General features: G+C 45.8%; 1 protein-coding gene across 1 annotated transcript in view; it reads right to left on the reverse strand.

Moving 5' to 3' along the window:
- The window catches only part of LOC139577358 (transducin-like enhancer protein 4), a 78,692-nt gene that overhangs the window by 2,081 nt on the left and 60,963 nt on the right, over positions 1–15,648 (reverse strand). Inside the window, exons 11-17 of the mRNA XM_071404415.1 lie at positions 13,719–13,909; positions 10,959–11,026; positions 10,612–10,861; positions 8,578–8,825; positions 3,699–3,846; positions 3,450–3,600; positions 930–1,006 (exon numbers count right to left, since the gene is read on the reverse strand). Coding sequence (XP_071260516.1) covers positions 930–1,006; positions 3,450–3,600; positions 3,699–3,846; positions 8,578–8,825; positions 10,612–10,861; positions 10,959–11,026; positions 13,719–13,909 — 1,133 coding nt within the window. The remainder of the gene's footprint in view (positions 1–929; positions 1,007–3,449; positions 3,601–3,698; positions 3,847–8,577; positions 8,826–10,611; positions 10,862–10,958; positions 11,027–13,718; positions 13,910–15,648) is intronic.

Consider the following 15,648-nt stretch of genomic DNA (forward strand, 5'->3'; position numbering starts at 1 on the left):
AAGGAGAGAGGGAGGGGTAGGATGGAGGGAGAGAGAGGGGGAGGAGGGAGAGAGAGAGAATGGGAGGAAGAGAAACAAAAACACACAATAATTGTCAACAAAAAAAATGCCATAAAAACTCCTTTGTATCAGAATTGATGTCAGTCCTCATACAACCAATATCAGAACTGATGTCAGTCCTCATACAACCAGTATCAGAACTGATGTCAGTCCTCATACAACCAGTATCAGAACTGATGTCAGTCCTTATCCACCAGTATCAGAACTGATGTCAGTCCTCATACAACCAGTATCAGAACTGATGTCAGTCCTCATACAACCAGTATCAGAACTGATGTCAGTCCTCATACAACCAGTATCAGAACTGATGTCAGTCCTCATACAACCAGTATCAGAACTGATGTCAGTCCTCATACAACCAGTATCAGAACTGATGTCAGTCCTCATACAACCAGTATCAGAACTGATGTCAGTCCTCATACAACCAGTATCAGAACTGATGTCAGTCCTCATACAACCAGTATCAGAACTGATGTCAGTCCTCATACAACCAGTATCAGAACTGATGTCAGTCCTCATACAACCAGTATCAGAACTGATGTCAGTCCTCATACAACCAGTATCAGAACTGATGTCAGTCCTCATACAACCAGTATCAGAACTGATGTCAGTCCTCATACAACCAGTATCAGAACTGATGTCAGTCCTCATACAACCAGTATCAGAACTGATGTGTCATCATACAACCAGTATCAGAACTGATGTCAGTCCTCATACAACCAGTATCAGAACTGATGTCAGTCCTCATACAACCAGTATCAGAACTGATGTCAGTCCTCATACAACCAGTATCAGAACCGATGTCAGTCCTCATACAACCAGTATCAGACCTGATGTCAGTCCTCATACAACCAGTGTGAACTATTCACCTGGAATATGCTGGCTCCGTAAGGTGTTCTCCATGCGTTCAGCAGGTTGTCTTTCCCGGTACTCACAAACCATTTACCTACAGAGAGAGATGAGACCATCACAAACCATTTACCTACAGAGAGAGATGAGACCATCACAAACCATTTACCTACAGAGAGAGATGAGACCATCACAAACCATTTACCTACAGAGAGAGATGAGACCATCACAAACCATTTACCTACAGAGAGAGATGAGACCATCACAAACCATTTACCTACAGAGAGAGATCAGACCGTCACAAACCATTTACCTACAGAGAGAGATGAGACCGTCACAAACCATTTACCTACAGAGAGAGAGGTGAGACCGTCACAAACCATTTACCTACAGAGAGAGATGAGACCGTCACAAACCATTTACCTACAGAGAGAGATGAGACCGTCACAAACCATTTACCTACAGAGAGAGATGAGACCGTCACAAACCATTTACCTACAGAGAGAGATGAGACCGTCACAAACCATTTACCTACAGAGAGAGATGAGACCGTCACAAACCATTTACCTACAGAGAGAGATGAGACCGTCACAAACCATTTACCTACAGAGAGAGATGAGACCGTCACAAACCATTTACCTACAGAGAGAGATGAGACCGTCACAAACCATTTACCTACAGAGAGAGATGAGACCGTCACAAACCATTTACCTACAGAGAGAGATGAGACCGTCACAAACCATTTACCTACAGAGAGAGATGAGACCGTCACAAACCATTTACCTACAGAGAGAGATGAGACCGTCACAAACCATTTACCTACAGAGAGAGATGAGACCGTCACAAACCATTTACCTACAGAGAGAGATGAGACCGTCACAAACCATTTACCTACAGAGAGAGATGAGACCGTCACAAACCATTTACCTACAGAGAGAGATGAGACCATCACAAACCATTTACCTACAGAGAGAGAGATGAGACCGTCACAAACCATTTACCTACAGAGAGAGATGAGACCGTCACAAACCATTTACCTACAGAGAGAGATGAGACCATCACAAACCATTTACCTACAGAGGGAGATGAGACCATCACAAACCATTTACCTACAGAGAGAGATGAGACCGTCACAAACCATTTACCTACAGAGAGAGATGAGACCGTCACAAACCATTTACCTACAGAGAGAGATGAGACCATCACAAACCATTTACCTACAGAGAGAGATGAGACCATCACAAACCATTTACCTACAGAGAGAGATGAGACCGTCACAAACCATTTACCTACAGAGAGAGATGAGACCATCACAAACCATTTACCTACAGAGGGAGATGAGACCGTCACAAACCATTTACCTACAGAGAGAGATGAGACCATCACAAACCATTTACCTACAGAGAGAGATGAGACCATCACAAACCATTTACCTACAGAGAGAGATGAGACCATCACAAACCATTTACCTACAGAGAGAGATGAGACCATCACAAACCATTTACCTACAGAGAGAGATGAGACCATCACAAACCATTTACCTACAGAGAGAGATGAGACCGTCACAAACCATTTACCTACAGAGAGAGATGAGACCATCACAAACCATTTACCTACAGAGAGAGATATGAGACCGTCACAAACCATTTACCTACAGAGAGAGATGAGACCATCACAAACCATTTACCTACAGAGAGAGATGAGACCATCACAAACCATTTACCTACAGAGAGAGATGAGACCGTCACAAACCATTTACCTACAGCAGAGACGATGAGACCATCACAATACCATTTACCTACAGAGCAGAGATATCGAGACCATCACAAACCATTTACCTACAGGCAGTACATCAATCACAATCAGGAATCAGCAATACGTCAAACACAATACGTTTCTAAGGCAATACATCAAACACAATACGTTTCCATGGCAATACATCAAACACAATATGTTTCTATGGCAATACATCAAACACAATATGTTTCTATGGCAATACATCAAACACAATATGTTTCTATCGCAATAGGTCAAACACAATACGTTTTTATGGCAATACATCAAACACAATACGTTTCCATGGCAATAGGTCAAACACAATATGTTTCTAAGGCAACACATCAAACACAATACGTTTCTATGGCAATAGGTCGAATACAATATGTTTCTGGCCAGAAACAAACTATTGAATAGAGACTAAACAGACGAATGGATAGACAGATACGCAGACAGCTAGATAGCCAGGCAGGCAGACAGTCAGACAGCCAGGCAGGCAGTCTGACAGCAGGCAGCCAGTCAGACAGCAGGCAGCCAGTCAGACAGCAGGCAGACAGCCAGGCAGCCAGTCAGACAGCCAGGCAGCCAGACAGCTAGTCAGACAGACAGTCAGACAGCCAGGCAGCCAGTTAGGCAGTCAGACAGCCAGTCAGACAGCCAGCCAGCCAGTCAGACAGCCAGACAGCCAGGCAGGCAGCCAGACAGCCAGACAGCAGGCAGCCAGGCAGCCATTCAGACAGCCAGACAGCCAGGCCTGTACGTACCACAGTGAGCGAACCTGAGGGAGAGGACACAGCTGTCATGGAGATGTAGCTGGTATTTCTCAGGCTTGGTGACGTGGAGCACCTCTACATTACTGTTCTCCATCCCTACAGCTAACCACTCCCCTGTAGGACAGTATCCCAGAGAGAAGATCTGGAGGACACACACAACACACACATTACAAAACAGCTAGTGTGTGTGAAAGTGTTGGGGAGTCAAGGGGACTGTGTGTTTAATGTGTGTGTGTGTACCTGTGAGGTGAAGTCGTGCTGACGTAGCTGCCGTCCCTCCCTCAGGTCCCAGGAGCGTACCGTGTTGTCCAGACCTCCTGTCCACAGCTTGGTCCCGTCGTGAGAGATATCTATACAGCTGGCCCCGTCCGTATGGCCCTGGAACTGCCTACACACACAGTAACACACACAATAATAACACAACACACAATAACACAAGAACACACAAGAACACACAATAACACAACACACAACAACACACCACACAGTAACACAACACACAATAACACACAGTAACACAACACACAATAACACACAGTAACACAACACACAGTAACACAACACACAGTAACACAACACACAATACACAGTAACACAACACACAACAACACACAGTAACACAACACACAATACACAGTAACACAACACACAATAACACACAGTAACACACAGTAACACAACGCACAAGAACACACAATAACACACAGTAACACAACACACATTAACACAAGAACACACAAGAACACACAAGAACACACAATAACACACAGTAACACAAGACACAATAACACACATTAACACACAGTAACACAGTAACACACAATAACACAACACACAGTAACACAACAACACACAATAACACAACACACAGTAACACAACAACACACAATAACACAGCACACAATAACACACAATAACACAACACACAACAACACACAATAACACAACACACAACAACACACAATAACACAACACACAATAACACACAGTAACACAACACACATTAACACAAGAACACACAAGAACACACAAGAACACACAATAACACACAGTAACACAAGACACAATAACACACATTAACACACAGTAACACAGTAACACACAATAACACAACACACAGTAACACAACAACACACAATAACACAACACACAGTAACACAACAACACACATTAACACAGCACACAATAACACACAATAACACAACACACAACAACACACAATAACACAACACACAACAACACACAATAACAGAACACACAATAACACACAGTAGCACTTCAATACTGAAAAAACACACAATCAATATGGAAGTAACATAACATAAACAAATATACAAAAGTCAAAAATACGGTCAACACCAGTCCCTAGCTGACCAGTGTCTGGTTGTTTAGGTCGGTCAACACCAGTCCCTAGCTGACCAGTGTCTGGTTGTTTAGGTCCGTCAACACCATACCTTACCTGACCAGTGTCTGGTTGTTTAGGTCCGTCAACACCAGAACCTACCAGTGTCTGGTTGTTTATGTCCGTCAACACCAGTCCCTAGCTGACCAGTGTCTGGTTGTTTAGTTCCATCAACACCAGTCCCTAGCTGACCAGTGTCTGGTTGTTTAGGTCCATCAACACCAGTCCCTAGCTGACCAGTGTCTGATTGTTTAGGTCCGTCAACACCAGAACCTACCAGTGTCTGGTTGTTTATGTCCGTCAACACCAGTCCCTAGCTGACCAGTGTCTGGTTGTTTAGTTCCATCAACACCAGTCCCTAGCTGACCAGTGTCTGGTTGTTTAGGTCCATCAACACCAGTCCCTAGCTGACCAGTGTCTGATTGTTTAGGTCCGTCAACACCATACCTTACCTGACCAGTGTCTGGTTGTTTAGGTCCGTCAACACCAGAACCTACCAGTGTCTGGTTGTTTATGTCCGTCAACACCAGTCCCTAGCTGACCAGTGTCTGGTTGTTTAGGTCCGTCAACACCAGTCCCTAGCTGACCAGTGTCTGATTGTTTAGGTCCGTCAACACCAGACCCTAGCTGACCAGTGTCTGGTTGTTTATGTCCGTCAACACCAGTCCCTACCTGACCAGTGTCTGGTTGTTTAGGTCGGTCAACACCAGTCCCTAGCTGACCAGTGTCTGGTTGTTTAGGTCCGTCAACACCAGACCCTAGCTGACCAGTGTCTGGTTGTTTAGGTCCGTCAACACCAGACCCTAGCTGACCAGTGTCTGGTTGTTTAGGTCCGTCAACACCAGACCCTAGCTGACCAGTGTCTGGTTGTTTATGTCCGTCAACACCAGTCCCTAGCTGACCAGTGTCTGGTTGTTTATGTCGGTCAACACCAGTCCCTAGCTGACCAGTGTCTGGTTGTTTAGGTCCGTCAACACCAGACCCTAGCTGACCAGTGTCTGGTTGTTTAGGTCCGTCAACACCAGTCCCTACCTGACCAGTGTCTGGTTGTTTAGGTCGGTCAACACCAGTCCCTAGCTGACCAGTGTCTGGTTGTTTAGGTCCGTCAACACCAGACCCTAGCTGACCAGTGTCTGGTTGTTTAGGTCGGTCAACATCAGTCCCTAGCTGACCAGTGTCTGGTTGTTTAGGTCGGTCAACACCAGAACCTAGCTGACCAGTGTCTGGTTGTTTAGGTCCGTCAACATCAGTCCCTAGCTGACCAGTGTCCGGTTGTTTATGTCCGTCAACACCAGACCCTAGCTGACCAGTGTCCGGTTGTTTATGTCCGTCAATACCAGACCCTAGCTGACCAGTGTCTGGTTGTTTACGTCCATCAACACCAGACCCTAGCTGACCAGTGTCTGGTTGTTTACATCCATCAACACCCGTCCCTAGCTGACCAGTGTCTGGTTGTTTAGGTCCGTCAACACCAGTCCCTAGCTGACCAGTGTCTGGTTGTTTAGGTCCGTCAACACCAGACCCTAGCTGACCAGTGTTTGGTTGTTTAGGTCCGTCAACACCAGAACCTACCTGGCCAGTGTCTGGTTGTTTAGGTCCGTCAACACCAGACCCTAGCTGACCAGTGTCTGGTTGTTTAGGTCCGTCAACACCAGAACCTAGTTGACCAGTGTCCGGTTGTTTATGTCCGTCAACACCAGACCCTAGCTGACCAGTGTCTGGTTTTTTATGTCCGTCAACACCAGTCCCTAGCTGACCAGTGTCTGGTTGTTTAGGTCCGTCAACACCAGTCCCTAGCTGACCAGTGTCTGGTTGTTTATGTCCGTCAACACCAGTCCCTAGCTGACCAGTGTCTGGTTGTTTAGGTCCGTCAACACCATACCTTACCTGACCAGTGTCTGGTTGTTTAGGTCCGTCAACACCAGAACCTACCAGTGTCTGGTTGTTTAGGTCCATCAACACCAGTCCATAGCTGACCAGTGTCTGGTTGTTTAGGTCCATCAACACCAGTCCCTAGCTGATCAGTGTCTGGTTGTTTAGGTCGGTCAACACCAGTCCCTAGCTGACCAGTGTCTGGTTGTTTAGGTCCGTCAACACCATACCTTACCTGACCAGTGTCTGGTTGTTTAGGTCCGTCAACACCAGAACCTACCAGTGTCTGGTTGTTTATGTCCGTCAACACCAGTCCCTAGCTGACCAGTGTCTGGTTGTTTAGGTCCATCAACACCAGTCCCTACTTGACCAGTGTCTGGTTGTTTAGGTCCATCAACACCAGTCCCTAGCTGACCAGTGTCTGGTTGTTTAGGTCCATCAACACCAGTCCCTAGCTGACCAGTGTCTGGTTGTTTAGGTCCATCAACACCAGTCCCTAGCTGATCAGTGTCTGGTTGTTTAGGTCGGTCAACACCAGTCCCTAGCTGACCAGTGTCTGGTTGTTTAGGTCCGTCAACACCAGAACCTACCAGTGTCTGGTTGTTTATGTCCGTCAACACCAGTCCCTAGCTGACCAGTGTCTGGTTGTTTAGGTCCATCAACACCAGTCCCTAGCTGACCAGTGTCTGGTTGTTTAGGTCCATCAACACCCGTCCCTAGCTGACCAGTGTCTGGTTGTTTAGGTCCATCAACACCAGTCCCTAGCTGACCAGTGTCTGGTTGTTTAGGTCAGTCAACACCAGTCCCTAGCTGACCAGTGTCTGGTTGTTTAGGTCCATCAACACCAGTCCCTAGCTGACCAGTGTCTGGTTGTTTAGGTCAGTCAACACCAGACCCTAGCTGATCAGTGTCTGGTTGTTTAGGTCCATCAACACCAGTCCCTAGCTGACCAGTGTCTGGTTGTTTAGGTCAGTCAACACCAGACCCTAGCTGATCAGTGTCTGGTTGTTTAGGTCCATCAACACCAGTCCCTAGCTGACCAGTGTCTGGTTGTTTAGGTCAGTCAACACCAGACCTTACCTGACCAGTGTCTGGTTGTTTAGGTCAGTCAACACCAGACCCTAGCTGACCAGTGTCTGGTTGTTTAGGTCCATCAACACCAGTCCCTAGCTGACCAGTGTCTGGTTGTTTAGGTCAGTCAACACCAGACCCTAGCTGATCAGTGTCTGGTTGTTTAGGTCCATCAACACCAGTCCCTAGCTGACCAGTGTCTGGTTGTTTAGGTCCATCAACACCAGTCCCTAGCTGACCAGTGTCTGGTTGTTTAGGTCAGTCAACACCAGACCTTACCTGACCAGTGTCTGGTTGTTTAGGTCAGTCAACACCAGACCCTAGCTGACCAGTGTCTGGTTGTTTAGGTCCATCAACACCAGTCCCTAGCTGACCAGTGTCTGGTTGTTTAGGTCCATCAACACCAGACCCTAGCTGATCAGTGTCTGGTTGTTTAGGTCCATCAACACCAGTCCCTAGCTGACCAGTGTCTGGTTGTTTAGGTCCATCAACACCAGACCCTAGCTGATCAGTGTCTGGTTGTTTAGGTCCATCAACACCAGTCCCTAGCTGACCAGTGTCTGGTTGTTTAGGTCCATCAACACCAGTCCCTAGCTGACCAGTGTCTGGTTGTTTATGTCCGTCAACACCAGTCCCTAGCTGACCAGTGTCTGGTTGTTTATGTCCGTCAACACCAGTCCCTAGCTGACCAGTGTCTGGTTGTTTAGGTCCATCAACACCAGACCCTAGCTGATCAGTGTCTGGTTGTTTAGGTCAGTCAACACCAGACCTTACCTGACCAGTGTCTGGTTGTGGAGGTCCCAGACGGCAATGTTCCCGTCGCTGCAGCAGGAGAAGCAGACCTTGGCGTCGGGGGAGATTGCGAGGGCGTAGCAGGCCGGGGCGGAAGACGTTAGCTCTGCCTTGATACGCGGGGTGGGTGAGGCTAGGTCCCAGATTGAAAGTGTGGAGGCCTCGCCCCCTATAATCAGAGTCCGCCCGTCATGCAGCAGTCGGCATGAACGGATATAGTTGTCTCTGTTCTAATAGACGCACACAGGCATGTATTCACAAACACACAAAAACACACACAAAGAGGGTTATTGTTATTTGCGTTCAGACACACACAAGCATATCCTATATATAGCTACTATCATAAACACAACAGGATGTCCTGTATATAGCTACTAAACACAACAGGATGTCCTATATATAGCTACTAAACACAACAGGATGTCCTGTATATAGCTACTAAACACAACAGGATGTCCTGTATATAGCTACTAAACACAACAGGATGTCCTGTATATAGCTACTAAACACAACAGGATGTCCTGTATATAGCTACTAAACACAACAGGATGTCCTGTATATAGCTACTAAACACAACAGGATGTCCTATATATATCTGTACCTCCCTCTCTACCTCCTCCCTCTCTACCTCCTTCCTCTCTATCTCCTTCCTCTCTACCTCCTTCCTTTCTACCTCCTTCCTCTCTACCTCCTTCCTCTCTACCTCCTTCCTCTCTACCTCCTCCCTCTCTACCTCCTCCCTCTCTACCTCCTGCCTCTCTACCTCCTGCCTCTCTACCTCCTGCCTCTCTACCTCCTGCCTCTCTACCTCCTGCCTCTCTACCTCCTCCCTCTCTACCTCCTCCCTCTCTACCTCCTCCCTCTCTACCTCCTTCCTCTCCACCTCCTCCCTCTCTACCTGCCTCTCTACCTCCTTCCTCTCTACCTCCTTCCTCTCTACCTCCTTCCTCTCTACCTCCTTCCTCCTTCCTCTCTACCTCCTTCCTCTCTACCTCCTTCCTCCTTCCTCTCTACCTCCTTCCTCTCTACCTCCTTCCTCTCTACCTCCTTCCTCTCTACCTCCTTCCTCTCTACCTCCTTCCTCTCTACCTCCTTCCTCTCTACCTCCTTCCTCTCTACCTCCTTCCTCTCTACCTCCTTCCTCTCTACCTCCTTCCTCTCTACCTCCTTCCTCTCTACCTGCCTCTCTACCTCCCTCTCTACCTCCTTCCTCTCTACCTCCCTCTCTACCTCCCTCTCTACCTCCCTATCTACCTCCTCTCTCTCTACCTCCTCCCTCTCTCTCTACCTCCTCCATCTCTCTACCTCCTCCATCTCTCTACCTCCTCCCTCTACCTCCTCCCTCTCTCTACCTCCTCCCTCTCTCTCTACCTCCCTCTCTCTCTACCTCCCTCTCTCTCTACCTCCCTCTCTACCTCCTCTCTCTCTACCTCCTCCCTCTCTCTCTACCTCCTCCCTCTCTCTCTACCTCCTCTCTACCTCCCTCTCTACCTCCTCCCTCTCTACATCCTCCCACTCTACCTCCTCCCTCTCTACCTCCCTCTCTACCTCCCTCTCTACCTCCTCTCTCTACCTCCTCTCTCTCTACCTCCTCCCTCTCTACCTCCCTCTCTACCTCCCTCTCTACCTCCTCCCTCTCTACCTCCTCCCTCTCTACCTCCTCCCTCTCTCCCTCCCTCTCTACCTCTCTCTCTACCTCCCTCTCTACCTCCCTCTCTACCTCCCCCTCTACCTCCTCCCTCTCTACCTCCTCCCTCTCTACCTCCCTCTCTACCTCCCTCTCTATCTTCCTCCCTCAATCTCTTTTTAGTTTTAAGGCTTAGTTCGATCAATTTTTGCCATTGCTAATGCGGTGATCTTATGTTCAAACATAATAACAAAATCAATAGTAATAAATTAATTGTTTAATTTTCAATTATTCTCGACTATCTAGTTGTCAAAGATTTATTAAAAAGTATATAGATTGGAAAAGATAATTGACCCCCCCCGTATAATTCTCCTGTGTAGTATTCTCACCAGACAGTCTAGTTGTGACACAGGGCTCTTGCTGCCGGGCTGGCTGATGTCCCAGATCTTGACACAGCCCTTCCCTCCCGTGTAGACGTGTCTGGTTGGGTTGGATATAGTGACGGCACACACCACCTCGCCGTGGCTCAGCGTGTTGATCTGACGGGCGTGACGTGGGATCCCCGGGCCTATCAGGGCTTCCGGAGGGAACGGTACCGGCTGCATCTGGCCCTCAGTGCTCACGTGGAAGGAATAGGCTCTTAGAAGAGGAGGAGAGGTGATGAAGAGGAGGGTTTATTTTATATTCTGATCTAGACAATCTATTTTTCAAAAGTTCAGAAATGAAAAAGGCGTACGGTTTTCCGCCAGAGAGGTTGGGAGGAAGACCAGACACCCTCATGTGGTGGTGGGGGTCAAAACCAACCTGGAGGATGGAGAACAGAAGAGAGATTCATTTAGTATCTCTTGTAAGGAAAGCATTCACACATCCCTTCAAACCAAAATGCAGTTTAAAATGATGCACTTTTATGTGTCTTTCAATTGATACTGTTTAAACATTGCCCATTGATGTGATGAGATGGCGGCTGTAGCCTAGTGGTTATGAGTGTTGGGCAAGTAACTGAATGGTCGCTGGTTCGAATCCTAGAGCAGACTTGGTGAAAAATATGCCGATGTGCCCTTGAGCAAGGCACTTAACCCTTATTGCTCCTGTAAGTCGCTCTAGATAAGAGCGTCTGCTAAATGACTCACTAACTGTAAGTCTCTCTAGATAAGAGCGTCTGCTAAATGACCAGAATGTACTCGTGACCAATTCTGCGATTTTTTGTTGTTGCTGATCTTAACCTTTTTTGTACATAACATCTCCCTCATCGTTTCCTTTGACCAAAAACGGCTTCTGGACATCAGAAAAGCTAATACTAACCTCGTAATATCCTATGTTTCTCTTAGTATGGGTTGAGGTCAGGGCTCTGTGCAGGCCAGTCAAGTTCTTCCACACCGATCTTGACAAACCCTTTCTGTATGGACCTCGCTTTTTGCACGGGGGCATTGTCATGCTGAAACAGGAAAGGGCCTTCCCCAAACTGTTGCCACAAAGTTGGAAAAACAGAATTGTATGCTGTAGCGTTAAGATTTCCCTTCACTGGAACTAAGGGGCCTGAACCAAGAAAAACAGCCCCAGACCATTATTCCTCCTCCACCAAACTTTACAGTTGGCACTATGCATTCAGGCAGATAGCGTTCTCCTGGCATCTGCCAAACCCAGATTTGTCCGTTGGACTGCCAGATGGTGAAGCGTGATTCATCACTCCAGAGAACACGTTTCCACTGCTCCAGAGTCCAATAGCGGTGAGCTTTACACCACTCCAGCCGACGCTTGGCATTGAGCACGGTGATCTTAGGCTTGTGTTCAGCTGCTCGGCCGTGGAAACCCATTTCAGAAAGCCCCAGACGAACAGTTCTTGTGATGAAGTTGTTTCCAGAGACAGTTTGGAACTCAGTAGTGGGTGTTGCAACCGAAGACAGAGGATTTTTATGCGCTACGTACTTGGCGGCTGAGACGTTGTTGCTCCTAGACGTTTCCACAAATAAACTAAACTAACTAAAAAACAAAAAATTCTAAAAGGTAACACAATAACATAACAATAAAGAGGCTATATACAGGGGGTACCGGTACCGAGTCAGTGAGGGGGGGTACAGGTTAAGGGTCATTTGTACATGTAGGTGGGGGTGAAGTGACTATGCATAGATAATAAACAGCGAGTAGGAGCAGTGTATAAAACAAATGAAGGGGGGGGGGGGGGGGGGGTCGTCAACGTAATATAACAAGAATGAAGGGACCCTGGCGGAGCTTTGACCGACCTGTTCTGAGTGCGTTTGTTGTAACCTCTCCAGTTAACTGAGAATAAAAAGTGATTCATTTCATATTGACATCAGGTGTCCTTGGTGTTGAATTTCCACCACAGTAACCAGTGTATATAGCCAAGTTACTCATTGTGTATTTATTCCTCGTTATCTTTACTTTTCTATTAATTCTCTCTGCATTTTTGGGAAGGATCTGCACGTCAGCATTTCACTGTTCGTCTACACCTGTTTATGAAGCATTTCACTGTTCGTCTACACCTGTTTATGAAGCATTTCACTGTTCGTCTACACCTGTTGTTTACGGAGCATGTGACAAATAACATTTGATTTGATTTTGATTTGATTTGGATTTTTTTTATTTCACCTTTATTTAACCAGGTAGGCCAGTTGAGAACAAGTTCTCATTTACAACTGCGACCTGGCCAAGATAAAGTAAAGCAGTGTGACACAAATAACAACACAGAGTTACACATGGAATAAACAAACATACAGTCAATAATACAGTAGAAAATCTATATACAACATGTGCAAATGAGGTAGGATAAGGGAGGTAAGGCAATAAATAGGCCATGGTGGCGACGTAATTACAATATAGCAATTAAACATTGGAATGGTAGATGTGCAGAAGATGAATGTGCAAGTTGAGATACTGGGGTGCAAAGGAGCAAGATACATAAATAAATAAATAAATACAGTATGGGGATGAGGTAGATTGGATGGGATATTTAAAGATGATGTCACGATCGTCGTAAGAAGCGGACCAAAGCGCAGCGTGGTTTGAATACATTCTTCAATATTTAATGAAGAACACTTAAACAAACTTACAAAACAAAACGAATAAGATGAACATGACCGCTATATAAACAATGTGCTAACATGCAACATAACATAGACAATAACCCACAACCAACAATACAAAACAGGCTACCTAAATATGGTTCCCAATCAGAGACAACGCAAAACACCTGTCTCTGATTGAGAACCATATCAGACCAAACACATAGAAATATACAAACCAGACATACAACATAGAATGCCCACACAGATCACACCCTGACCAACCAAAACATAAAACACACAAAGCAAACTCTGGTCAGGGCGTGACAGATGAGCTATGTACAGGTGCAGTGATATTGCTCAAACATTGTCCAACCCCTTTATAATTTGTGTCAATGAAAGAAGATTGAGTGACGCTAATTAGATGGTGGATATGTGTATGATTTGTTGCGAGTTGAATTAGGAGAATAGCGTACCACTTGTGATCGTCCGTAGGCCGCGACTGCAGCGGCAGCAGCTGCAGTCATCTGAGGAGACAGGTTGTGTAGGGAGGCGTAGGCGCTGGCTCCGCCCAGGTCGCCGTTCAGCCCGTTGAGGCTTGTGTGGGGCACCATGCCAAACGCACCCGGGTAAGGACACGGCAACGCCAGGGGACGCAGACCAGGGCCTGGAACAAACAACATAAGTCAACCCCCTAAGTTCTAAGGGCCTGGGTTCTACTAAGCTATAAATCAACCCCCTAAGGTCTAAGGGCCTGGGTTCTACTAAACTATAAATCAACCCCCTAAGGTCTAAGGGCCTGGGTTCTACTAAACTATAAATCAACCCCCTAAGATCTAAAGGACTGGGTTCTACTAAGCTATAAATCAACCCCCTAAGGAAGGTCTAAGGGCCTGGGTTCTACTAAACTATAAATCAACCCCCTAAGATCTAAAGGACTGGGTTCTACTAAGCTATAAATCAACCCCCTAAGGAAGGTCTAAGGGCCTGGGTTCTACTAAGCTATAAATCAACCCCCTAAGGAAGGTCTAAGGGCCCGGGTTCTACTAAGCTAACATATGGAATTGCTTTCAGATGGTCATACCAAGGATAATTTAGCTATTTGATTTAGCATTTTATGCTAAGTATAAGTAAGTATAAAAAATATTTTTAATGACTTTTTTGACGGATTGTTAAGGATTGAGATCATTGAGACATGGATTGTGTGTGTGTGCCATTCAGAGGGTGAATTGCCAAGACAAAATATTGAAGTGCCTTTGAACGGGGTATGGTAGCAGGTGCCAGGAGCACCGGTTTGAGTGTGTCAAGAACTGCAATGCTACTGGGTCTTTCATGCTCAACAGTTTCCTGTGTGTATGAAGCAGTGGTGGCTGGTGCTCTTTAAGATCAGGGAGGACAATTTTATTTTGATGAGCATGGCCTTATTTCTATTACATCATATTGGATGACTGTCATTCATATTCACCCAGTTCAATGTAACAGTGATAGGTTTAGGTTACTGTCATTCATATTCACCCAGTTCAATGTACCAGTGATAGGTTTAGGTTACTGTCATTCATATTCACCCAGTTCAATGTAACAGTGATAGGTTTAGGTTACTGTCATTCATATTCACCCAGTTCAATGTAACAGTGATAGGTTTAGGTTACTGTCATTCATATTCACCCAGTTCAATGTAACAGTGATAGGTTTAGGTTACTGTCATTCATATTCCATTCACCCAGTTCAATGTAACAGTGATAGGTTTAGGCTCCTACATGATACTAGAATGTTCCCTGTACCCATCATGAGGTTGCTACAACCTAGTCTATGAATGAAAGTTTATAACGTAGGTGCACACAGGTCAAGAGAATTGACCTAAAACAGAGAGCTTTTACTAGGATTAAATGTCAGGAATTATGAAGAACTGATTTTAAATGTATTTGGCTAAGATGTATGTAAACTTCTGACTTCAACTGTTGCTAGCTACATCTATGTTTTTCTGTCTTGTAAAAAGGTGCAGTAGACTATATCATAACGGCAAATTTCAGCTTTTTGGGGATTAGTTTTGTATATATTTTTTAATAAAATGTATTTAATGTGTGTCTCATCAGGCCCAGGTAGCATCAGCCTTGAATGTTTTATCAAAGCTCTAATCAAATCCAGATATAAACCCATTTATATGCTTTAAAATGCTTTTCAATGGCACTTCCGGTTTTGTCGGGAAATATTGGGATACCTGGGGGAAAAAGTGATTTATTCTAGGGTAGGCAACTTTTTTAGTAAAATATTCAACCCTCCTAGAATTCATGCCTACAAATTGAGGCTGTTCTGAGGTCAAAGGGAGTTTTGGACACTTAAATACAGTTGAAGTGCTCAGACGAGTCTTGTGGTAGAGAATTCGATGGTGGGGTCATATTAGTGTGT

The sequence above is a fragment of the Salvelinus alpinus genome, chromosome 5 (genome assembly GCF_045679555.1).
Source record: "Salvelinus alpinus chromosome 5, SLU_Salpinus.1, whole genome shotgun sequence".
Lineage (NCBI taxonomy): Eukaryota > Metazoa > Chordata > Actinopteri > Salmoniformes > Salmonidae > Salvelinus > Salvelinus alpinus.